The sequence below is a fragment of the Ornithorhynchus anatinus genome, chromosome 1 (assembly GCF_004115215.2).
Source record: "Ornithorhynchus anatinus isolate Pmale09 chromosome 1, mOrnAna1.pri.v4, whole genome shotgun sequence".
Lineage (NCBI taxonomy): Eukaryota > Metazoa > Chordata > Mammalia > Monotremata > Ornithorhynchidae > Ornithorhynchus > Ornithorhynchus anatinus.
The window spans coordinates 20,695,517-20,721,049 of NC_041728.1; the positions used below are offsets into that span (position 1 = coordinate 20,695,517).

General features: G+C 42.1%; 1 protein-coding gene across 6 annotated transcripts in view; it reads left to right on the forward strand.

Annotated features, from left to right (window-relative positions):
• Window positions 1-25,533, forward strand: part of SSBP2 (single stranded DNA binding protein 2) — a 294,273-nt gene that overhangs the window by 205,740 nt on the left and 63,000 nt on the right. For 4 of the 6 annotated variants that reach the window (XM_007656432.4, XM_007656499.4, XM_003428207.5 and 1 more), the window contains one exon: window positions 24,771-24,830. In XM_007656432.4, the coding sequence (XP_007654622.1) occupies window positions 24,771-24,830 (60 nt within the window). Of the gene's footprint in view, window positions 1-20,097; window positions 20,182-24,770; window positions 24,831-25,533 lie in introns of all 6 variants that reach the window. The other 2 variants (XM_039911270.1, XM_039911269.1) reach the window with 1 other exon arrangement.

Sequence of the window (25,533 nt, forward strand, 5' to 3'; positions counted from 1 at the left end):
GGGAAGAGTTAGGACTCACCCAGGACTCTTTGGGGTGCACTAACAAGCTTTCCTGCATTCTGAAGTCATTTCATACACACTCCCAGGGAGAAACTTGATCTCTGACTGTATTTGATGATTATTATTAGCAGTTAATAATGTACCATGCTTGCAATATCAGTTTCATAGTTTACTCCAACCTTTGAGGTCTCCTTTGAGACATCAAGAGGTGATTTAAAGTTGCACAGGAAACCCGATGTATCGAATAAGTTACGCAAGAATATGAAATTCACAAAGGAAAATGATTTATCTGTATTAAGTTTCTCACACTGGGTCAAATAAATAGGCATATTGTTCATTTCTCTTGGTGTGTGAAATTTGGCGGGTCTGCTATCACTTCGGAAGGCAGGCATAAAATTCAAAATGACCTAATCAAATTGGATAAATAGTCAGTAGGGGCCAGTACCAGGCTGTGCATATAGGGTGTAAAAACAAATATTTCAAGTAGAAAATAGAGAATGGCTGGCTTTGTATAAGTACAGCAGAAAAAGAATTTGGGAGTCATAGTTAACCACAGTAATACTGTTATTGAAAAAGCTAACACTTTTCAGGGATGTGTAAGAAAGGTACACGGCATAAAGAATCAAGAAGTAATCCTATGGTTATGCTGTGCACTTGTTAGAACTTTCTTCTAGTATGTCCAGTTGGGTTACCATTTTGGAAAAAGGAATTTAGAGACATTGGAGAAGGTCTAGAGAAGAACAAAAATTCAGTAAAGGAATAGAAATGAAATCCTATGAGAAAGTTTAAAAGGATTGGAGTTGTTTCATTTCGGAAATAATGGCTGAGGCTCAAACAACAGGAAAGCGGGATGAGAATAAAGCAGAAGAGATGAGATTGTGGGTTTACATAAAGAACATCTTGACTGTAAATATACATTGGAATTGATAACCAAGGAAAATTATGAGATCTCTATTCTTTAAGAAAAGAAATAGACAATTCATCGTTCCAGGATGGTTTAGTCATCCACTTCTGTGAAGGCAGGGTTCTGGACCAGATCATCTTTTCAAGACCTTTTCCAGCTCTAGTCTAAAGTTCTATGAACAACATGCAGATTTTAGTGGTTGACAGGTGAAAAACTGGGGCTACTGAATTGAAACCCTTTCTAGTTTCTGTAGCCTTAGAAATGAGTTTTGTCTGAATATACATTGGTAGTGAGTCAATCCTTCAGTGGTAGTGAGTGATCACTGGGTGCAAAGCTCTGTACTCTGCATTTGGGAGAGTACAATACAGTTTTGTTTTTGTTTTCTTCTTAAATGGTATTTGTCAGGCATTTACTTTGTGCCAGATACTATACTAAGTGCCGGGGTAGATACAAGAAACTCAGGTTGGACACAGTCCATGTCACACATTGGGCTCACAATCTTAATCCCCGTTTTACAGATGAGGTAACCAAAGTACAGAGAAGTTAAATGACTTGCCCAAGGTCACGCAGCAGACAAGCAGCGAAGCCGGGATTAGAACCCAGGTCCTTCTGACTCCATGGCTGGTGCTCTATCCAGTAGACCCCGCTGCTTGGCAGACACAGTCCATGGCCTATAGAAGCATTCAATCTTTTGGGTAATGGAGTGCTTTCTCCGTGCAGAGAGCACAGTGCTGGGTGCTTGGGAGAATACAATAGAGTCGATTTACACGAATCATGCCCTTAAGAAGCTTCCAATCTATTGGGAGAAGATAGACATTAAAATAAATTGCAGATAGGGAAAATGACAAAATATAAGGGTGTGTGCGTAAGTGTGTTGGGGTGAGGTGAATATCAAAGTGCTCTGGTTGTGGTGGGTATCGGGAGTTTAAAGTGGTTCCTGCTGTCAAAATTAGGAGTGTTTTCTGCGTACCAAGTAGCTAAGGTTTTGGGGTGACTGAGGTTCGCCAATTATGCTGACATGAAATAACAAGAAATTTCAGCTCATTGGAGAATGCTGTAAAGAAAGAGAAGGCAACCAAAAAACCCAGACTTACACATATGTGTCTGGACCCAAAGAAAGGGACAAATAGCACCTACCAATGTGATGGTTCGGAATCATGCCAAAGGTCTGACGAGACTGGCTCGGGCCATAGGCGAACAAATGTGGAGTGATGCATCATGGCAGCATTGGCATCACCAAGTACACAACGCTTAGAACAGTGCTTGGCACATAGTAAGCGCTTAACAAATACCATCATGATTATTATTATTATTAGCAGTATTTATTGAGCACCTGCTTGTTATAGGTACTATCCTAGATCCTTGGGAAATTCAGAATAAAGAAGGGACACATTCCCCACCCGCAAAGAGCTAACACTGTGTCAGGGGAAGACAAAACATAGGAGTATTTAAGACTGGCGTGGTGAAAATGCATAAATTGGGCGGAAGTGTACACAAGAGTTAAGTGCCATCTGTAGCGCCAAGGGTGAGTCAGAAGCAGAGCCCTGGGAGCCGCGAGTGTGAGACAGCAGGCTTCGAGGAGAGGGGGAAGGTCTGGTGAAGACATCTGGGGTGTGATCAGTGACGGTTTAAGTCTGGGTCCAGCTAGTAGATTGGCGTGAGAGGAACAAAATCAGCAAGTTTGGGAATAGTAGTTGAAGGGAGCAAATAGATACGGGGGGTTAGATAGTAGACAACTTTGAAGTCAATCGTGAGGAGTTTGTCTTGGATGTACAGAGACCCAGGAAGCCAGCGGAGGGATTTGAGGAGATTAGCCTTGTTGGCCGAAGGATGCTTCGGGAAGATCTAGGCAGTAGCAAACCCTCTGTGGGGCTGTAAGTGAAGCCTTTGGATGAGGAGTGGGGTGAAAAATGCAAATACTATTCGAACAAGACCTAGAGTGGAATATAGCTATAGGTGGCAGCTGAGATAAAAGTAAGACTATCCATTCAAACTGTGTACTTGGGCCCTTGCCCTCAAGCTAAACAGTAGCCAAATGCCAGGAGTCATCGCAGTGAGTGTTGAAAACATCAGTTTAATTTTTTTCATTTTTTAGTAGCTTTGGGCCTCTGCACCTTGAACGCTGTGTGCAGTTCTAACCCCTACATCGTGGAAAGATCATCACAAAGTTTGGAAACAAAAAAGATGAGGGAATTGAAGCAGTTTCTGATGTGGATAAACTGAAAAGACTAGACCACTTCAGTCTGGAAAGAAAAGGAAGAGAACATGTTTGAAGCCTGTATACGTTGTGGGCAGGAAACATATCTACAACCTCTGTTATATTATAATTATTCAAATGTTCAGTATAGTGCTCTTAGAGTATGTAGTGCTCTTAGTATAATATAGTGTAAGTATTCAATAGTACAATTGATTAGTTAGTTGGTTGAGAATAGTAATAATTGTGATAATTGTTAAGACCTGATTATGTGCAAGGCACTGTAGTAAGCACTGGGGTGGATATAAGCAGATTGGTGTGGACACAGTCCCTGTCCCATATTGTGCTCACAGTCTCAATCCCCATTTTACAAATGAGGTAACTGAGGCACAGAGAAGCGAGTGACTTGCCCACGGTCACACAGTAGACGGGTGATGGAGCTGAGATTAGAACGCGTGACCTTCTGACTCCCTGGCTTCTGCTCTATCCACTGTGCCGTGCTGCAGATCACAGAGGTTGTAGACAATGAGGAATTGTTCACCACAATATCAACTCTAGAGTGCCTCTGTTGAAACAGAAAAGTAATAGATTCAAATGTAATGAAAGTAGGCACTTCAACAGAGAAGGCAAGAATAATTCATTGTCAAAGGATGTTATATAGGCAAAAATTACAAATTGATTCAAGAACTTACAACTTCTACACAATAGGTCATAATAAATTTTTAAAAGAAAGGTTAGGAATGATAAAAAGTGAATGCCTAATCATGATAGATGTCAGAAGACAATTCTTACACTCTACCCCCAAGGATATTTTAGTACAGCCACTGGTGATAGGTTGTTCTGAATGGAACATTGAGCTGATTTCAGCGCATCTAGTTCTCATATAACACAAGGTTTGGATCCTTGTGAAACATCTCACATTGTAATATTCACCTGTTCTGTTACAGTGCCTGTGCACAAGGAATTTCTTCCATCATGTGGCACTTCAAAACCCAACAGTGTGATATTTGAAAAACGCTCCCTAATTCCTCAATTGTGTTCCATCCAGAACATGTATTGGAAGCACACACTGAGGCAGAAATGAATGTATATGGTAGTTCTCAAATGATTTTTCTTAATTTTGCAGTGTTAGAAACACAAAAAGTTTTAACCCATATTCAGGACATTTTATCTGGAAGTAAACTGCTTCACAAAATGGATAATCATGTTACTGGTGATTGGACTAAAGAGGTTTGCCCTACTAAAGTTGGCAACATCAAGAAAGCAGGGTGAAACAATTTAATGTTCTCACCCAGGTGTTGAAATTTTTATTAATCTAAAGAAACCGTTCTTAGCTAAAAGACCCAAAGACAGCTGTCTGAAAGAGGTTTTAATTTATAGCAGTCTGAAGGAACCGGGCTTCCGTGTGTGAACATGACATTGTATTAGAAAGAACAACTCAGAGATCACCTGCCCTATGGAATTATTAGCAGAAGTGGCTTACCAATTCTCCTGACTTTTCCATGTGTCAGAAAAAAAATCAATACACATTTTTCTGCCTAACCAATTATAAATTAGCCTAGCTCTTCTCTATATCAAAGAGTAATTACTAAATGCTTCTCCTTATGCCAACAGAGTTGTCACAGTCATTATTCTTAGCCCCTCTCCACCTCCAAACTCTAAAACAAGATGGAGAGCAACCGCAGGAGAGCAGAAGGATGCAAGTCATCTATATTACCAGATCTCTGAAACAGTATTGAATCCCTGCAGCTCATTCCGCTGATGGCTAACAACGGAAGCAGCATAGCCCAGTGGAAAGAGCTTGTGTCTGGGAGTCAGAGGACCTAGGTTCTAATCCCGGCTCTGCCAATTGCTTGCTGTGTGACCTTGGGCAAGTTACTTAACATCTCTGTGCCTCAGTTTCCTCAACTGTAAAGTGGGGATTAAATACCTGTTCTCCTACTTAGACTGTGAGCACCATGTGAGATAGGGACAGGGACTGACCTAATTAACCTGTACCCACTCCAGCTCTTAGGATAGTGTTTGAGGCAGGGGAAGTGTTTAACAAGTACGACAAAAAATGGAGATTAGCAGGGGTAAACTCACAGTTAACTAATTAACTGAGATAAACTATTGGAAAGAGTCTAAAATTACATCCATTTTCCACCCTACAATAGCCCACTTAGCACTCAAGAAAATGTTGACCCCAAAGTATGACTAATTAATACAAGTTTACTCCTTAGTTGAATCAAATAATTTGCAGCGGGACATAAAGAAATTAAATGGCTAATTGAAAGCCATAAAGTAAGTAACTTACATGGGCTGGTTCCGTTTCAGTTATCCAAAGAAGAAGCAAATCAAATAGTTTGCCTTTAATACAATAAGAGCATTAGATTTTAGTTGAGCTATCAAACCACCAACAAAACAAACTGCATAATAATATCCAGATTTTACTAATTATAATCAATTTTTATGCTATACAAAATATGTGGATAGGCAACTCACAGCCTGCAGACAAAGCTCTGCCTCAAAAGAGACAAAGCAGGCTGTTTAATTGGAAGTGTCCGGAGAATCTGAGATAAAGTATTGGCCCAAACAATCCAACAAAGAGCAACCCACACGGGTTTCACTGAAAGTGTCACACCACAAATACAGGTTCTGAGATGACATTCATCCATTATCTGAGAGCACATGTGGGCCTGAAAATTCCAAAGTATCTGTCATCCATACTGCAAACACATACAAACCTCTCCTATTTACTGCTGTAAAAGCTAGTTGCAGCACCTGATGAGGTTTTCAGTTATCTCTCTTGAGTTCTTGGTCAGTGCAAAATCTTTGCTCTAATCTACCCAGCCTATTCCTGGTTGCTATTCCATTGGCTGTCCTGTTCTCCACATTTACCACCTAGTACCCCACTGCCATGTTGCAACCCACTGCTGCTGGGGATTTCGCTTCACTGATTCACTGAAACAATTCTGTTCTTCCTGTCTCATTTCAATTCACTTTTATTGAGCAGTTTGAGTCCTGCCCTCATCCGTCGGCCATATATGTCCTGTCCAGTTGAATTGTATTATTATGAGCAGTGCATCATCGCTCCGTAGACTCTCGTATGTGGTTGATGCCATTTCATCCTTAGGCTTGTAGGTGATGGGGAAAAACTGCTCTAGAGGCTGATGTGGCATTTGTAATGTATCCAAGGTTTGCAAAGTGTGTAAGTTTCAGGCTTTTGTAGTAGTCTTACTCCTTCAGTTTGTTTTAGCGTTCCACTATATCTTGGTGCCAAACTCTGACTGTCATTCTCACTAAGGACACACAGACCATTTTGATGTGGAATTCTACTTTATCAGTTAGAACATTGTTTGATAATGTAGCTCAAGTAACGGAAATTTCAACAGCCTTTATCTGTCTGTTGGCTTTCACTAGCATATGGCTTCCTTGTGAGACAATTGCACTCCACAGATATGGCAAAGTTGTTAACATTGTAGTCAGTTTTTCCACAATGTCTCTTTTCACTACAAAGTTTGGCCAAAATAGAATGACAGAATTAAGGAATACACTAATGTATTGTCCAATGTCAAATGCGGGGACACAAGTATTGTTTGTACCACATCACACTCTCTCCAGATAGATATGCATTGCTGTAAGAAGCTACTAGTGGCTCCAAAGTCAAATCAAAATTGAACATTCTTCTACCAGAGAAAATATTCATAAGATGGATGTATCTTTTTTAAAATTAATTTCTGACCACCCAATCCGTCGATAATTTTCAATTTGGTGATTTGCACCGTGGAACTGAAATTCGTGGAACGGATTTAGGATTTCCAGAGTACTTAGGTTATTTAAAAGTTAACAATGAGCCAAAAAGTCTTATCTGTTTGCTAAATAATAATAATAATATTTAGTAAACACTTTCCATGTACCAAGCACTGTGTAAGTGAGGTAGATATAAGATAATCAGATCGGACACAGGCCCACATGGAGCTCACAGGCTGAAGATATATTTTAAGGGCACAGAGTGGCATTATTTCTCTATTCTTCAAGGTATAACCAACTGGATGCCCAGAGGAAATTCCTGTCTCCTAACCCTAGTTTGTTGATCTTTCCACTAAAATGGATTGTTTTCCTAGTTTTCAAGGAAGGGTGCATGTTTAGTGATGTACAGTCTTGTAATTAAAGGAAGTATGTTACACTTTTTTCCCTCCTTTAGGAAACATATAACATAATGTTGGTAATGATGGTATTTGTTAAACGCTTACTATGTGCCAAGCACTGTTCTAAGTGCTGGGGTAGATACAAGGTAATCAGGTTGTCCCACATGGGGCTCACAGCTTTTATCTCCATTTTACAGATGAGGTAATTGAGGTACAGAGGCACAGAGAAATTAAGTGACTTGCCCAAAGTCACACAGCTGACAAGAAGCAGAGTCGGGATTAGAACCCACGACCTCTGACTCCCGAGTCCTTGCTCTTTCCACTAAGCCATGCTGCTTTGACATGCTTCAGCACAGGGAATTCTTTAAGTACTATTCACAACGGTATCCTTTGCCTCTCACATGATTTCAGGAAAGTTCAATTACATTTTAAATTCATCTTTAAAGTATCTTTAATGGACTCTACAGGAGTGTTAGCTCCAAATTTCATGAAAAATGGTCATGTCATTAAGTCTTCTTCTGAAGTCTATCTTCAGACCTTTCCTTTAAAGGTAGGTAGATTGGGGCCTTTTTATTGAAAATAAGTATAACTCTATAAAGTAAATTTACCTGTCCCTTCTACTTCATTCCCTCTAGACCAGATAAAAAGAATAAAATTCTGTCAAAAGATCTAACTTTTCAGGTGATTTTGGATAGAATTCATCCATCTTGACCTATGAAAGATATGCAATCTGACAGACTAAATCGATAATAGAAAGAAAGCCCCTCCTTTCTGAGCGACTGTCTCCCAGCTAGAATCTAATGGTTCTAACAGTGATGGGAAAGCAGAGTGGCTTAGAGGAGATGCAACAGGGGCTTGGGAGCCAGAGGACTTGGGTTCTAATTCTAGCCCTGCCACTTGCCTGCCATGTGACCTTGGGTAAGTCACTTCAATTCTCTGAACCTCAGCTTCGTCAATCTCAAAATGGGGATTCAATTCCTGTTCTCCCTTCTACTTGAACGTGAGCCCCAGTGCCTAGAACAGTGCTTGACAGATAGTAAACACTTAACAAATACCATAAAAAAAATAGTAGTAGCATTTACTGAACACCCACTAGATGTATTGAACTGTCCTAAGCATGTAGGAAGTACAGAACACTCAGCTGGGGGAGACAAACATTAAAGTACAGGCAGAGTAATCAAATTAAATAATGGAATATACCATCGAATAAATGTGTACACATAAATGCTGAGGTCTGGTGTAAGTCAGGACTTTAGTGCTGCTGGTGATGGCTGATGGGTTTATACAACTTGGGGTGCTAGGAAATAATTCAGGAAGCCTTGTTGGAGGAGATGGGCTCTCAGGAAGACTTTGAATATGGGGAGGGCTGTGATGTGTCAGATATGGGGTGGGAGGTCCAAGCTTGAGTGAGGGGATAGAGACAGAAGAGCCAAGAGTGAAGTACAGGTAGAAGGTTGGCTTGGGAGGAGTGAAGAGAGTGTTTGGGAAGTGGTCGGTGAAGAGAGTAGATACGTAGAGTGGGGTGAGATTGTCAAGAGCCTTAAAGCCAATTGCGAGGAGGGTTTGGGGGCTCTTTTGTTTTTGCCTACTGCAGGGGCAAATGGAGAGCCAATGATGGGTTTTGAGGAGTGGAGAGATGTGTAAAAGAGAGACTGCCCAAAGAACCCAGGATTTTCAGAAAGCTTACTGATGCCACTGAGAGTAGTATAGGCAGAAAAGGGACTCTGGTGAGGCATTATTTTCAGCTACTGCAATTAGGGAATCCGTAGCAGTAATGGAAGGCTGGAGGCTGTGATATTCCAGGTTAAAGAGGCCTTTTCTATATGCTCGAGAGTGTGAACCCTGCTTCCACCTCACTTCCTTCCACACCAGATTAGTAAAGATCAATCATCAATCATTGGCACTTATTGAGCACCTACTGAGTGCCAGGCACTGTGCTAAGTGCTTGGGAGAATACAGGCCTTAGGGAGCCTCTAACCCAATATAATGTTTATGTTTGGACATATTCAAGGGAGAATTTACTTAAGTGGTATTTGAGTTTTTCCTGGAGTCAGAGGTTATATTTAGGGGTAATTCAAAACCATTCTCTGTATATTGGCACATCTTAATAAGTGAGGACAGAGTGGTTTTACTCTTTGCCCTGAGTTTAAACAAAGGGGTATCTCACAAGATCTGTGATTTGGTACCAATTTTTAGGTACTTTTTGGGGAGATGGGAAATGAATTATTAACTGAAAAGAGGTTGGTGAACATCAGGGAACATGTCTACTAATTCTCTTGTGCTCTCCCAAGGTTTAGAACAGTGTTCTGCACATATTAAGCGCTCAGTAAATACCATTGACTGATCGATTCATGTCAACCTAGTTGAACTCTGTTTTTTTATTTAAGGTCAGGCTTGTATTTGTATTTCTGTAATTATGTCCCTTGGCTTTCAACAAAGTGTGCACTTCACATAAACCCAATAAATCAATTGCTACTGGTAGTGGATTTTTTTTCCATACCCATTTCACATTATGTGTGGAATGTTTGTTCTCCAGTGTTTATCTTTCCAAGTGATATAATGTAAATTATACTTTTTCTCATCTTTCCCCTTCATCATTGTCTTATGTAATGCTGAAATCAACCTCAGATCTAGTTGCTGTTTGGGCAATGGTTGCAATTGTTTCTTTGAAAATTCTAGAATCCTATCAATCTCTATAGATTGCTTTTTTTGGAGTTACTACTTTCTCCAGAGTTCAGTGAAGAATAAAGAGTACTTGGTTGCTTCCTAGGGTAAGGAAAAAGAAAGGTTACATAAGAGCAATTTTGATGGGAAGTTCCCTCCTTAACTTGAAGAATATCTAAGGAGAAAACAAGAATATTTTCCGGTTAAATAGGTAAAAGCCTGTAGATTTGAACAGAAGTCTGGTGGTAGCTTTCCTAAACATTCTGAGGGGAAGATTGGTTTGTTTTATGTGAACAAAGGCTCAAACTGCTTAAGCCATTTTGTTCTTCTTTATTAGAAAAATCGTTCCAAGGAAAATATATTCAGAGTAGGAAAAGTTTTTTTCTGCACTTTCTCTGCTCTCTCACCCCTGAAAAATAACAGAGAAATGTGTGCATCTTTTAAGCATTCTCGGAATTCTGGCTTTCTAGGCATCTGCATCTCCCCATCTTCAAAGCCCTCCTAAATTCCACCAAGAAGCCTTCCGTGACTAACCTCTCTTCTCCCCACCCTATTCACCCATCCTTCTGCATCACCGATGCATTTAGGTTTGTATCCCTTAAGCATTCTGATACTCATTCCAATCCCAAGCCTGAAGCAGTTTTTTACATATCTGTACACTCTGCCACTTCCCCTAGCTGTAATTTACTTTGATGTCGGTCTCCCCCACTAAATTGTAAGCTTCTTGAGGGCAGGGATCATGTCTGCCGACTCTACTATACTTTCCCAAATTCTTGATATAATGTTCTGCATACAGCAAGTGCTCAATAGTTACCACAGTTGTGATTAATTAATAGCCCTTATTGCCGCCTGTATCTTGGAGGGCCAACCTATCAATTCTGCAATGATAACCCAGAGCATCGAAATGAGAATTTTATCTATAAATTTAATTTTCAAATACCTGTGATTTCACCAATTATGTCCAATTTAAAAGCAAGAAACCCTACACCTTAGTTAAGATTTAAACTTGGGCAATTCTCTGTGCACAACTTCATTTTCCAGTCACTTAGTACTGTCTGTTCTGTGTCCCAGTCAAGTAGAGATGATGTAATCTGACGGCTGAGAACAGGCACCAGATTGAAATATTATTTTCTATGGGTTTTCATTGGCGACTGCCATTTGGTGAAGAGAACATTCTATTCGTTCCAGATTGGCGAACTGATGTAGAAAACAAATTTTCAGAAAAATATGTTACTTGGGAAAGTTAATAGTTGTTTTTTGGGGTTTTCACAAAAACAGGCACGTGGAAAATTTCTGATTCTTAATGGCCAAAAATCATATCAAATCTGCCCTCTTAAGGACTCAGTGAAGCACAGTTTGAAGTAATGCATCACTAGCCCAGTATTAAGTTATGAAGGGCTGTGCCACAGAAAGCGACAGGCCCTATAGGAAGTGGCAGTAGCCATTACAGGAAAATGACTGTGTTTACTATCTGTACGCACAAGACTATTAAAAGTGTACTAGTCTTTTCCAATCACACTTCCCCCTGTGAGGAAATCATTTTCAGAACCTTAAAGAAAAACTGTTGTTTATAATTCAGCTTTGAAAATGACTTCCAAAAATTTATCCACATACAGAAAATTTCACCAACTACTGTACCCCTGCCTCTATCTAGTTGGAAATGCTTCATCCTGACATTTTCTCTCCTATGCGCCTTCTTACATTTAATTACATAGGTAGGAAGTACTGTGAAACCACCCAAAAAGTAAAATTCCAATGAAAAGTAGAGTATTAGGCCCACTGGAATTCCAAATTATAATTTACCCTAGATAGCTACTTCTGCAACCCCATATAAAAGCATCAAGAATCTGTAATGGGTCAGACCAGTGATCATGCAGTTTAGTATTCTGTGTTCAACTTTAGGAACACTGTGTTCGGAGAAATATCTAAAGATCGATCCTAATATTAAGGGAAATATCAAGAAATATCCTTAACTTTTCCTCTCTTCATCCTTACCTCTTCCCTAGTAACCAGTATGCATAGCTTGTCCAGGAATCAATCGATTATATTTATTGAGCGCTTACTGCATGCAGAGCACCATACCAAGCGTTTGAGAGAGTGCAGTATTACAGACTTGGTATGCGTATTTCCTGCTCATAGTGAGCTTACGATCTAAAAGGTATATAGAGATTAATATGAATAAATTAATTATGGATATGTACATAAGTGCTGTGGGGTTCCGGGAGAGGTGAAAAAAGGGTGCAGATCCAAATGCAGAAGTGATGCAGAAGGGAGTGGGAGAAGAGGAAATGAGGGCTTAGTTGAGGAAGGCCTCTTGGAGGGAAGGTGTTTTTAATAGGGCTTTGAAAGTGGGGAAAATGATCGTCTGTCAGATATGAAGAGAGAGGACATTCCAGGCCAGCATTTAAAAAATCCTTCTTGAACCAACTGAGATTTTCTACATCTTCAACTTTACTATAGTAATGAATCTCATATGTTTGTCACCCGACGTATGAAGTGTTTTCTTCTGTTAGTTAGAAGCCTCAAACTTCAACCCTCAAAGTTCTGGTGCTGTGGGATTTAGTGAAGAATAATTCAGTGTTTTCAATGTCCAAACCATTCATGGTTTTGTACACTTCATTCAAGTCCCCTTTCAGCCTGTATCTTTCCAGACAGAAGAATCTTAATCCTTTCCCGCCTGTCCGTCTAAAGAAATTTCTCCATTCCCTGATTATCCTGGCTCCCTGTACTTTATTTAATTCTATTATGTTCATTTCAGGGACCAGAACTGCGCACAGAATTTTAGCTGCAGACCTGCTATGATTTTATACAGTGATGACACTATAGCTTTTGTTTCTTGTCTTCTTGGTCATACTTGGCATTCGTTTGGCCATTCTAACTGCTGGACCAATTGTTTCAAAGAACACTAAGTCATTATTCAATTAGAAAATGAGTCAGAGATCTTTTTTTTCTGAATCGGGAATGATAACTCCTAGCCCTTCATCACATAGTAGTAACTTAAATTCATTTTCCTCTGTACATTTCCTTACACTTGGTCACACCGAAGATTATCCACTGGGTTTTCGGCCCACTCATTTAACCTTATGAGGTCTCTCTGCCAGTTTATCTCCATCTTCATGGCATCTCGTGTCCCAGAAGAGTTTAGTTTCAATGGTAAACACTGAGATTTCACTGCACACTTCCTCTTCCAGATGTAGGGAGTGAAACCTCAAAGCTGTTTTAAGGTCATAGCAATGGGGCATCTAGTGAAACCAAACAGAGACTTTGAGAAGTACAGCGTTCATTAGTGGTACTCAGTTACTGAAATGAACCTGGAGAAACAGGGCTAAACTGCGCTGGGTAAAACAGGTAAATTCATGTTCTACCTCCTGGTAAGACTGAGCCCCAGGTGGGACAGAGATTGGGTCTGACCTTATTATCTTGAATCCACCCCAACATTTAATACAGTGTGTGGCACACAGTCACCCCATAACAGCTATTATGATTATTGTTATTATTAGTAGTGTTATCATTATTAGTTTAGGTCAATAAATACTCTCATGATTTCTGAGGAGGTGAATGGAACTCCCCGACTGCCCTTCCTGGTCCCAGCAACCAAAGGGGAGCAATGTATGTGAAGCCTTGCCTTAGTATTTGTAAAGTGCTTCCTATATGCCAGGCACTGTACTTTACAAATATTACAAATTCATATTTGTAAAACACTGAGGTCAATACATTCATTCAATAGTATTTATTGAGCGCTTACTATGTGCAGAGCACTGTACTAAGCGCTTGGGATGAACAAGTCGGCAACAGATAGAGACAGTCCCTGCCGTTTGACGGGCTTACAGTCTAATCGGGGGAGACGGACAGACAAGAACAATGGCACTAAACAGCGTCAAGGGGAAGAACATCTCGTAAAAACAATGGCAAATAAATAGAATCAAGGCGATGTACAATTCATTAACAAAATAAATAGGGTAACGAAAATATATACAGTTGAGCGGACGAGTACAGTGCTGTGGGGATGGGAAGGGAGAGGTGGAGGAGCAGAGGGAAAAGGGGAAAATGAGGCTTTAGCTGCGGAGAGGTAAAGGGGGGATGGCAGAGGGAGTAGAGGGGGAAGAGGAGCTCAGTCTGGGAACGCCTCTAGGAGGAGGTGATTTTTAAGTAAGGTTTTGAAGAGGGAAAGAGAATCAGTTTGGCGGAGGTGAGGAGGGAGGGCGTTCCAGGACCGCGGGAGGACGTGACCCAGGGGTCAACGGCGGGATAGGCGAGACCGAGGGACGGCGAGGAGGTGGGCGGCAGAGGAGCGGAGCGTGTGGGGTGGGCGGTAGAAAGAGAGAAGGGAGGAGAGGTAGGAAGGGGCAAGGTGATGGAGAGCCTTGAAGCCTAGAGTGAGGAGTTTTTGTTTGGAGCGGAGGTCGATAGGCAACCACTGGAGTTGTTTAAGAAGGGGAGTGACATGCCCAGATCGTTTCTGCAGGAAGATGAGCCGGGCAGCGGAGTGAAGAATAGACCGGAGCGGGGCGAGAGAGGAGGAAGGGAGGTCAGAGAGAAGGCTGACACGGTAGTCTAGCCGGGATATAACGAGAGCCCGTAATAGTAAGGTAGCCGTTTGGGTGGAGAGGAAAGGGCGGATCTTGGCGATATTGTAGAGGTGAAACCGGCAGGTCTTGGTAACGGATAGGATGTGTGGGGTGAACGAGAGGGACGAGTCAAGGATGACACCGAGATTGCGGGCCTGCGGGACGGGAAGGATGGTCGTGCCATCCACGGTGATGGAGAAGTCTGGGAGCGGACCGGGCTTGGGAGGGAAGATGAGGAGCTCAGTCTTGCTCATGTTTAGTTTTAGGTGGCGGGCTGACATCCAGGTGGAGACGTCCCGGAGGCAGGAGGAGATGCGAGCCTGAAGGGAGGGGGAGAGGACAGGGGCGGAGATGTAGATCTGCGTGTCATCTGCGTAGAGATGGTAGTCAAGGCCGTGAGAGTGGATGAGTTTACCGAGGGAGTGAGTGTAAATGGAGAACAGAAGAGGGCCAAGAACTGACCCTTGAGGAACTCCAACAGTTAAAGGATGGGAGGGGGAGGAGGCTCCAGCGTAGGAGACCGAGAATGATCAGCCAGAGAGGTAAGAGGAGAACCAGGAGAGGACAGAGTCCGTGAAGCCAAGGTGAGATAAGGTATGGAGGAGGAGGGGATGGTAGACAGTGTCAAAGGCAGCAGAGAGGTCAAGGAGGATCAGAATGGAGTAGGAGCCATTGGATTTGGCAAGAAGGAGGTCATGGGTGACCTTAGAGAGAGCAGTCTCAGTAGAGTGGAGGGGACGGAAGCCAGATTGGAGGGGGTCTAGGAGAGAATGGGAGTTAAGGAATTCTAGGCATCGATTGTAGACGACTCGTTCTAAGATTTTGGAAAGGAAGGGTAGTAGGGAGATAGGACGATAACTGGAGGGGGAAGTGGGGTCAAGAGTGGGTTTTTTTACTAGATAGCGGGTTTTAATACAAGATAGTAGGTTCGACGCAGTCCATGTCCCACGTGTGGCTCACGGCCAATCCCCATTTTACAGATGAGTTAACTGAGGCACAGAGAAGGAAGTGACTTGCCCAGTGTCACACTACAGGCACGTGACGGATTAGATTAGATCCCAGGTCCTTCCGACTCCCAGGCCCGGGCTCTTTCCACTAGGCCGTGAGTGCTTAGTGTGTGTAGAGCAATACGCTAAGCACTTGAGAGTGTACAATATGACAATAAAATGGACACATTCCCTTCCCATAACAAGTTCACAAGGAGCTGGCAGTGGTAGAACAGCAGTTGTAATCTGCCTGGTTCCCATGGTAATCGCAGCACTGTAAGATTTTTTTCTTCACGCTCCATCTAAATATATTTACCCTTCCTCTGACAGGGTATTTTTCAGTTGTCCGGGACAACGAAGTGACCATTTTATTTCCCTGGTTTGGTAACACAAAGGGCCGTAAATAGTTTCAGTGCTTTAGAATCAAATCATTCAATCAATCAATAGTAATGCAATCATAAGGAGCCAGGAGAACGTAAGTAAAACAGCAGCTGGAACCCTGCCATTGCTGCCATTGGGGTTGGCTGGCCTGAAATCCTGGTGCAGAGCCTGTAGGAGCAAATGGAGTGAGGAGGTTGGCCGGCACAAGTGGGGAGGAGGCGGCAGTGGAGGGGAATCCGCAGCCGAGGAAAGTAGCAAAAGCAGGGCAGGGAAACTGCGGCTGCTTCTGCTTCGCCACTGACCAATTTCTTACGCTCTCAAGTGGATCTCAGGTAAACCGGTAATGGTGGTGGTGATATGTGCTAAACACTGGGCCAAAAAAAAACTCCATTTACTGTTTCGCTTAACTTCTGTTACTCACACTGCTACTCCAATGAGAGAGAGAAATAGAGAGGGTTTGTCTGTCGATGTATATATGTGTATGTCAGAGTGTGCCTTGGGATGATATCTAAGCAAGACCAAGGGACTTAGCCACCACCGACCCTTTGCCCACATCCTCTCCCTGTCCTGGAACTCCTCCCCCTTCAGAGAGGACAGACCACCACTCAACCCACCTTGAAGCAGCATGGCTTAGTGGAAAGAGCACGGGCTTGGGAGTCAGACGTCATGGGTTCGAATCCCGACTCTGCCGCTTGTCAGGTGCCTCAGTTACCTCATCTGTAAGATAGGGATTAAGTCTGTGAGCCTCACGTGGGACAACCTGATTACCCTGTGTCTACTCCAGCTCTTAGAACCGTGCTTGGCACATAGTAAGCGCTTAAATACCAACATTATTATTATTATTATTCAAAGCCTTATTAAAGTCACATCTCTGCCAAGAAGAGTTTCTCGACTAAGCCCTCATTTTCCCCACACCCTTCTGCTTTTTCTATGTATTTGGATTTGTACCCTTGAAGCACTTAGTATTCACCTCACCTCAGCCCCATAGCACTTATTATGTCTTGTCTTATGCCGTCGAGTCGTCTTAGACTCATAGTGACGCCACGGACACATCTCTCCCAGAACGCTCCACTTCCATCTGCAATCATTCCGGTAGTGGATCCATCGAGTTTTCTTGGTAAAAATATGGAATCATAATAATAATGTTGGTATTTGTTAAGCGCTTACTATGTGCCGAGCACTGTTCTAAGCGCCGGGGTAGACACGGGAATCAGGATGTCCCACGTGGGGCTCACAGTCTTAATCCCCATTTTACAGATGAGGTAACTGAGGCACAGAGAAGTGAAGTGACTTGCCCGAAGTCACACAGCTGACAAGTGGCAGAGCTGGGATTCGAACTCATGACCTCTGACTCCAAAGCCCGTGCTCTTTCCACTGAGCCACAGTGGAAGAGGTTTAACCATTGCCTCCTTGCACACAGTAAATTTGAGTCTTTGCCCATGATTCTGTCCCATGCCGGTGCTGCCCAGCACAGGTGAGTTTTGACTTGTAGCAGATTGCCTTCCACTCGCCAGCCACTGCCCAAGCTAGGAATGGAGTGGATATGCCTCTGCCTCACTCTCCCTCCTCTAGTCGAGACCACTAGAGTACTGGGAACTTTCCAAGTGTGACCCTGGGAGGGGACTTAGGTTCATACACATAATTATTAATTTTAATGTCTTTGTCCCAATCTACACTGTAAGCTCCTGGTAGGCAGGGGAGATGTCTGAACAACCCTGTTCAGTTGAACTCTCCCAAGCACTTAATACAGTGTTATGCACACAGTAAGCACTCAATAAATGCCATTGATTGATTGATTGATTTTTGATGTTGAATCAGCGTGGCTCAGTGGAAAAGAGCCTGGGCTTCAGAGTCAGAGGTCATGAGTTCGACTCCCGGCTCTGCCACTTGTCAGCTCTGTGACTGTGGGCAAGTCACTTAACTTCTCTGTGCCTCAGTTACCTCATCTGTAAAATGGGGATTAACTGTGAGCCCCACGTGGGACAACCTGATTATCCTGTATCTACCCCAGCACTTAGAACAGTGCTCTGCACATAGTAAGCGCTTAACCAATACCAACATTATTATTAAGAAATCTCTTGAGAACCAGCCACTGGGCTTTGCAAGCTACTTTGGCTCTTTCATCCCAGAAGGCAGCCATCCTAGGCGTGCACACTCCTCACTAAATTGTAAGCTCCCTGAGAGCAGTGATCATATCTACCAACTCTATTGTACTTCCCCAAATGTTCAGTACAGTACTCTACACATGATGAAGCAGCATGGCATATTGTTTAGAGGACGGGCCTGAGAATCAGAAGGTCATGAGTTCTAGTCCCGGCTCCAATAATAATAATGTTGGTATTTGTTAAGTGCTTACTAAGTGCAGAGCACTGTTCTAAGTGCTGAGGGAGATACAGGGTAATCAGGTCGTCCCACGTGAGGCTCACAGTTAATCCCCATTTTACAGATGAGGTAACTGAGTCACAGAGAAGTTAAGTGACTTGCCCACAGTCACATAGCTGACAAGTGGCAGAACCGGGAGTCGAGAGCCGGGAGTCGAACCCATGACCTCTGACTGCGAAGCCCAGGCTCTTTCCAGTCTGTTGTGTAACCTTGAGCAAGTCACTTCACTTCACCATGCTTCACTTCACCATGCTTCAGTTACCTTATCTGTAAAATGGGGAATGAGACTATGAGCCCCTATGGGACAGGAACTGTGTCCAATCCAATTTGCTCGTATCCACCCCAGCGCTTACCATAATTATTGTTATTATTACATAATAAGCCTTCAATAAATAACGTAGATTGAATAATTGATTTTTCTTTTAGGCAAGGCCGTTCCCTGCAAATTTTGTTGTGACCTAAACAGATGAATAATTTTGGTACTGTAGGACCAACCGAGAAAGAAATTTGACCAAGAAAAATGTTCATCTCCGAGGGCTTATCTCCAAGCTATTATTAGAACTCTGCCTGGCATTAACTCTGCCTGGCATTCATTTCTGGTATTAGTATAATGGGAGAGGTCTGCTGTTAGACAGAGTTTGCACCCTGAAGGACTTAATTATTGAAAAACAAATGTTGTAACACATTTAATTGCACCTGAACGCAATTTGAATGTTGCTGCAGTCTATGAAGTCCAGATGTTAATAGGTTCTTACACAGCTTGTATCACTAAGCTAGCAAAAAGGGAGCTTTTGGACATTTAGGTTATGCCTATGTATTGTAGTGGATCGAACATGGGACCGGGAGTCAGGAGGTCATGGGTTCTAATCCCGGCTCTGCCACTTGTCTGCTGTGTGATCTCGGACAAGTCACTTCACTCCTGGGCCTCAGTTCCCTCATCTCTCTAATGGGGATAAAAGACTGTGAGCCCCAAATGGAACAACCTGATTACCTTGTATCCACCTTAGCGCCTAGAACAGTGCTTGGCACATAGTAAAAGCTTAACAAATACCATAGTAATTATTATTACATCAGGCAAACATTTTAGCATTGTGTTTTGTGTAATTTAGACTTAAAACATTTCCCCCAGCCTTTTTTACTTCTCTGCAAGGTGTGCAGCAAAATAACACCAAAAGATATGTAGGTGTTAAAAAATAAACAAGGAATTAATCTGGCCAGAAACTTGGTTTGGAGCTCCTGAGGGGCAGAAACCCTTTCTCATACACCCCCCCACCCTCGCCCAAACACGTAATGCAGTGTTCTGCATTCAGTAGTTGCTCAATAAATATCGATGAAAGCAATGAGTGAATAAATGAATAAATAAAAGTTATGGAAGGATGACAGGAGTGCCCTGAGCAAATGTTAGCCATTTCATTCATTCAGTCATTCAATCGTCTTTATTTAGCACTTACTGTGTGCAGAGCACTGTTTCTTCTCTTTAGCACCCTGCCTTAAAACATTTCTAAGGCATATGAAATGGACATTTGGAGGGGCTTTTCTGGGCTTTCGTTATCAGCCCCTGGCTATCTTCATCGTTTTTATGAGTCCCATTGACAGCTAATCACTTTATGTTCGGCCGGTACTCCCTCCAGTTTGACATAAAACGTTTTAGTGACATTTTTTGGCAAGACAGATCCAATTCCAATACTCAGGCTTACACGTGCCAGTGAATGATTTCCCAAAAACTGTTTGCCATCATGGAGAAGTATGAATGCAAGTTTCCAAGGGGTTTTCAAAAATGTGTCCCCAGTACTCACAGCAACTTCTGGAGGGTGGGAATAAAAGAGGAGAAGAATTTGACCAAAGAGACTATGTTTCTAATCCTTTACCCAATTTGATTACTCCTCAGGGACCGGCAGGTTCACAATCTTCACCACATGCACAGCCCCCACCTCACAACCTCAGCAATCCCATGATGGGACCTCATGGTCAGGTAGGGCACACACAAAGTACCATTGAAAATACATTACCCCACAACGCCATGTATGAGGTCAAACATTCTCTCATTTCAAATTTGCCATTCAGTAAATCCCATCATTTTACCTTGGAGAGGAACATGTCAGTATTTTAGCTCTGTATCAAATCAGGCACCTTTGAACATTTGCCTCAACATCTGGCTTCGGGTTGTACATGTGTTAACATCACTTCCACCTACCCCTTTCTTGTGCACTATCTGTGACCATTAACACCTCTCCAGTAATATTCAATTACCTGTTTTCATTTTTTCCACATCCCAAAGACCGCTTTTGTAATTTTCAGCAAGTGAGTGTTATTGAATATTATTTTTTAGTAGATCACAACCATCCAATGCATCGAATCCAATATTTTGCATTTATTCATTTTAAAATGATTTCTTTATTTTAAAAGCAGTTTTTGAAACCAAGAGAAGAAATGAGCTCATTTAACAGCCCCGAGAGATAACAAACAAAACAATACAGAGAGAAAATGAGGTTCTGAAGGGGAACAGCCACAAGGGTCTTGGGATCAGCTACCAGTTAACAACTTTCTTGCAGTAAACAAAGCAGACCAGATTAAAAATCAGTTGCTTTAGCATAGCATATGAAGAGCAGTAAATATTGTTTGAATTTTTTCATGTTTTGGGGAAACTCTTTTAAACAACCTTTTAAAAGTTGCAAATTCACTTGCAGAAATGGGGATACAATTGAATCGCATTTTTTCTAATGCATTAAACACTTGCATAACTGACATAAATGGGATCCATTGTTTCCTTGGAATCAACAGATAGCAGAAGCCCTCCATATCCCCTCCGTTGATCATTCCTTCTTAATAGGTGCAGAGCCTTGGGGAAAGGCTATTTTGGAAATGGGAAGGTATCCCTTTCTCAACCTCAGCTACACTTAGTACTCCTGCAATTTTTTTATGGTATTCATTAAGCGCTTACGATGTGACAAGCACTGTTCTAAGTGCTGGGGTAAATACAAGTCCATCAGGTTGGACTCACAGGTTAAATTGGAGGGAGATGGATTTAATCCCCATTTTACAGGTGAGGTAACGGAGGGAGAGAGAAGTTAAGTCACTTGCCCAAGGTCACACAGCCAGTAATTGGTAGAGTCAGGATTAGAATCCAGGTCCTCTCTCAGACCCGTACCCTTTCAAGTAGGCCACGCTGCTTCTGAGATTGTGTTCTTGCAGAACTCCGCATTAAGGAAAACTCGTTTTGTAGTACTTGCCCCATGTCCGATGCTGTACGTGAGCACAACTGTTTTTTCCAGCACAACTCTGTGCTGTATCCAGACAGATTGTCAGAAGAGCCTTCCCTAATTCTGCCACAGCCGCCTGTCCAAATTGCATAGGGAAAAGTGCATTCTCGGAGAACTGAATGTATTTCCCCCCGTATAGGCAGGGTGGGAAACCAAAGATAGAGGCCAGGGCTGCTGGCCAGCATTATACCAGGGGGTTTTGTCGAATCCTATTATTGTTCATGCCAAAGCCACATTCCCCGCTACTCACAACCACTCCTCTCAAACTGCTCAGAACTGTCGTTAAGAATATCTTGGGAAATCTGCGAGGTTATGCAAGGAACTCCTGTCTCAGGTTCCACTTTGGTTTTATTTCCTGAGGGAGAACATGTTACTTGACTGTTGGATTGTTCTGCTATACATCGCAAAATCTCCCCAATGCCTGAAGAATGTTACAGAACCTAAGCACCACACAGTGAGCGAAGGAAGGAAATTCTTACTGAATTTCAAAATTACCCAATGCACGAAGAGAGTTTCAAAATCTAAGCCCAGCACAATGAACAAAGGCTCATTTCCTTGCCAAATTCCAAATTTTCCTTTTTTTAATTTTTATCAGTGTGCGTTTAAATTTTTTTTTGATGTAATATTTTAAAACGGATTCTGAATGTCTTCTACCTAAGATATTTGGGATGTATTTGAGGCATAGATTCCAGAAGTATTTTTATATGTTGTTAAATTTAATCTTCTTAAACGCTTTATTTGTCCTGATACGCTTTGGTATATTTAGTACATCCTACCTAGGTTCTTAATTTGTCATATATCTAGCCAGATTTTCTTCTATCCCTGGCAACGTAAGGAATTTCAGCAGCGGTGCATTAACACTTTCAACACTAGGATACAGCTTCCTGTACAGATCCTCATAAGTTCTAGTTGTCTCAGCTTTGAGAGAAGCAGCTTTGAGAGAAGCAGCGTGGCTCAGTGGAAAAGAGCACGGGCTTTGGAGTCAGAGGTCATGGGTTCAAACCCCAGCTCTGCCACTTGTCAGCTGTGTGACTTTGGGCAAGTCACTTCACTTCTCGGTGCCTTAGTTCCCTCATCTGTAAAATGGGGATTAAGACTGTGAGCCCCACGTGGCACAACCTGAGTCCCCTGTGTCTACTCCAGCGCTTAGAACAGTGCTCGGCACATAGTAAGCGCTTAACAAATACCAACATTATTATTATTACTATTAATGTTATTCTGGGCTGATATATTAAGGAACATTCAAAATAGAATAATAATGTCAGAGTGCTGTTTGGCCCCACTGCTTGCAATGGAAGTTAAAGCATAGTAACCATGGTTGTTAGAGATTTAGTAAGCATCTTCCCTGAATATTTCTAACTCATGTTGCTCCAATAGAAAGAGTATTGGTCTGGGAAATCAGAAGACCTGGGTCTAACATGGGTACGTTTGCATTTCACAGTGTGCTGCACCTCTGCTTGCCTACTCACTTCTTTGCTCTCTGTGTCCCAGCGGAAACTTGATTTGCAGGGACAAGAGAGTGTATATAGCACTATGCAAGTCACTAGAGCTAATCAATACTGTAACTCAGGCTCTTGGTTCTCAAGTCATGTGACTGAGGCTCATCTATCATTCCTCATTGGAGACCCTATCACCCAGCCCATTGTTTGTTTGTAATTTTTATGATTTTTGTTAGTCATATTTTTGAGTACTTACAGTGTGCAGAGCACTGTTCTAAGCTCTTTGGAGAGGGTAATATAACAATACCACAGACTTGGTAGACACGTTTCCTGCCCGCAGTGAGTTTACAGTCCACAGGGTTTATTATGCGCTTACTATGTGTCAAGCACTGTTCTAAACTCTGATATAGATACAAGTTTTTCAGCTGGGACACAGTCCCTGTCCTACAGGGGCTGACAGTCTAAGTCAGAGGGAGGAGGATTTAATCCTAATTTAACAGATGAGGTAACTGAGTCACAGAGAAGTAAAGAACTCGCCAAGGTCACACAGCAGACAAGTAGCAGAGCTGGGATTAGAACCCAGGTACTCTGACTCCCAGGCCCATGCGCTTTCCACTAGGGCATGGTGCTTATGAGTTACTCAGTCACCAAGTTAAAATGCCTGGCAAGTGATGGTGGTGTGTCTCTCAGTAGCAGAAAAAAAGCTGGAAAAAACCTGACTCCATCTGACACACCCAATTGCATATATAACAGGTTGGGTTGCCCTTCTGTTTTCTACACTGTAGATCGATATTGTTTCAGTAAGTTACAGTAGAATCTAACGTGATCTTGATTTGGAAACCCCAACTAATGAAATGTACAGTCAAAGGCAAGTGTGGACCTTGCCACCGCCTCCCAAGATCCCAGACCTCTGCCTCCAGAGCCTGAAGTTCAAAGTGGAAGAAAAGGAAAAGCAGGAACTGCGATAGCAGGCAAAATTGAAAGCAAGCCCCCAATCCCACTTTGGACTATGTTGGCCTCTCCAACCAGAGCACTTACAAGACCAAGGGAATAATGAGAATTGGTTTGTGGGGCAGGTGAGAGAGAGAAATAGGAGGATGACAAGGAAAAAGGGAAAATAAGCAGGAAGGAAGAAAATACAGGAGGTAGAAAAAGAGGCAGGGTGAAATCTTGAGAGAGGGATGAGGAAAGAAGAAGTGTTTGTAATCAAAGGGGAGAGAAGTGAGAGAAGATATTGGAAAGAACAGGAGGAAATAAGCAGGAATGATTGGCGAGTGGGGTAAATGAGTGAAAAGGGAGGAGAAGAAAATGAATGATTGTCGAGGAATTTGGGACAAATGGAAGGGACAAAGAGAGCAGAAAAGGGGGAAATCAAAAATATCTTACCATTTTTTGTGGATTTTACTTAATATTCAGTATTCTGATTATCCACAAATGACTCCTAAAAACAAAGTGGTTAGAAATTCAAAGCTGACATAAGGATACTATAAAACCTGTAGAATTACAGTATACTCATTTCAACGCGTAATACTGTTGTAGTCTCTTCCTGGAGTTTGTTTATATTTCTGAATTGCATCATCCTTTAACCAGCTAAAAAGCTTTACTTTTCAATATTTTTAGCATTTAAATGATTTTATTTTGTCTTGTGCATGTAGAGTTTCTTTAATCTTTGATCTCAGCAAAAACTTATATCAGAACTCTACGAAGTGGGTGAGAATTTTATCAAAATAATTTTACTTTCAGTTAATGTAGAACAACAATATTGACATTTTCTTTAAAGGGCAGTTTAAAAATTTGTCGTCAAAGTTTAATACATACTTTGAAAACTGGAGCCATCAGTGCTATTCTTTCTTTTTCGATAGCCTTTCATGTCACCTCGGTACCCTGGAGGTCCAAGGCCGCCATTAAGAATACCCAACCAGGTAAGAAGTTTACAAAACATTAATGTTCATAAAGACTTGATAAAAATTCTTGTAACTTTAATGAAGTTTTTCTTCTCAACTTAATGGAGCATATGTATTTTCTTTCAGCTGTACGTTTTAATACAACTTTTCTTACAATCATATCCCTGTGTAATTTTCACATTTGTTTCTTCTGAAAAAACTGAATTGGGCCAATGCTGGTTGCTAGGAGTAAACAATGTGGGGGGGGTGAATAATGTTGAAAATCGCCACTGACCTAAATGTTTTAATTTGAAGCTTCTGTATTATATTGTTGAAACCAGTAGCTGTCGCAGTCAGCTCTGCTGTTTGTCCAGTGCCAAGGAAACTCTTGTGGGAATCAGGAGACCCAATTCATTCATTCATTCAGTAGTATTTATTGAGCGCTTACTATGTGCAGAGCACTGTACTAAGTGCTTGGAATGTGCAATTTGGCAACAGATAGAGACGATCTCTGTCCAATGATGGGCTCACAGTCTAATTGGGAAGCAGCGTGGCGCAGTGGAAAGAGCACGGGCTTTGGAGTCAGGGCTCATGAGTTCGAATCCCAGCTCTGCCACTTGTTAGCTGTGTGACTGTGGGCAAGTCACTTCACTTCTCTGGGCCTCAGTTCCCTCATCTGTAAAATGGGGATTAAGACTGTGAGCCCCACGTGGGACAACCTGATTCCCCTGTGTTTACCCCA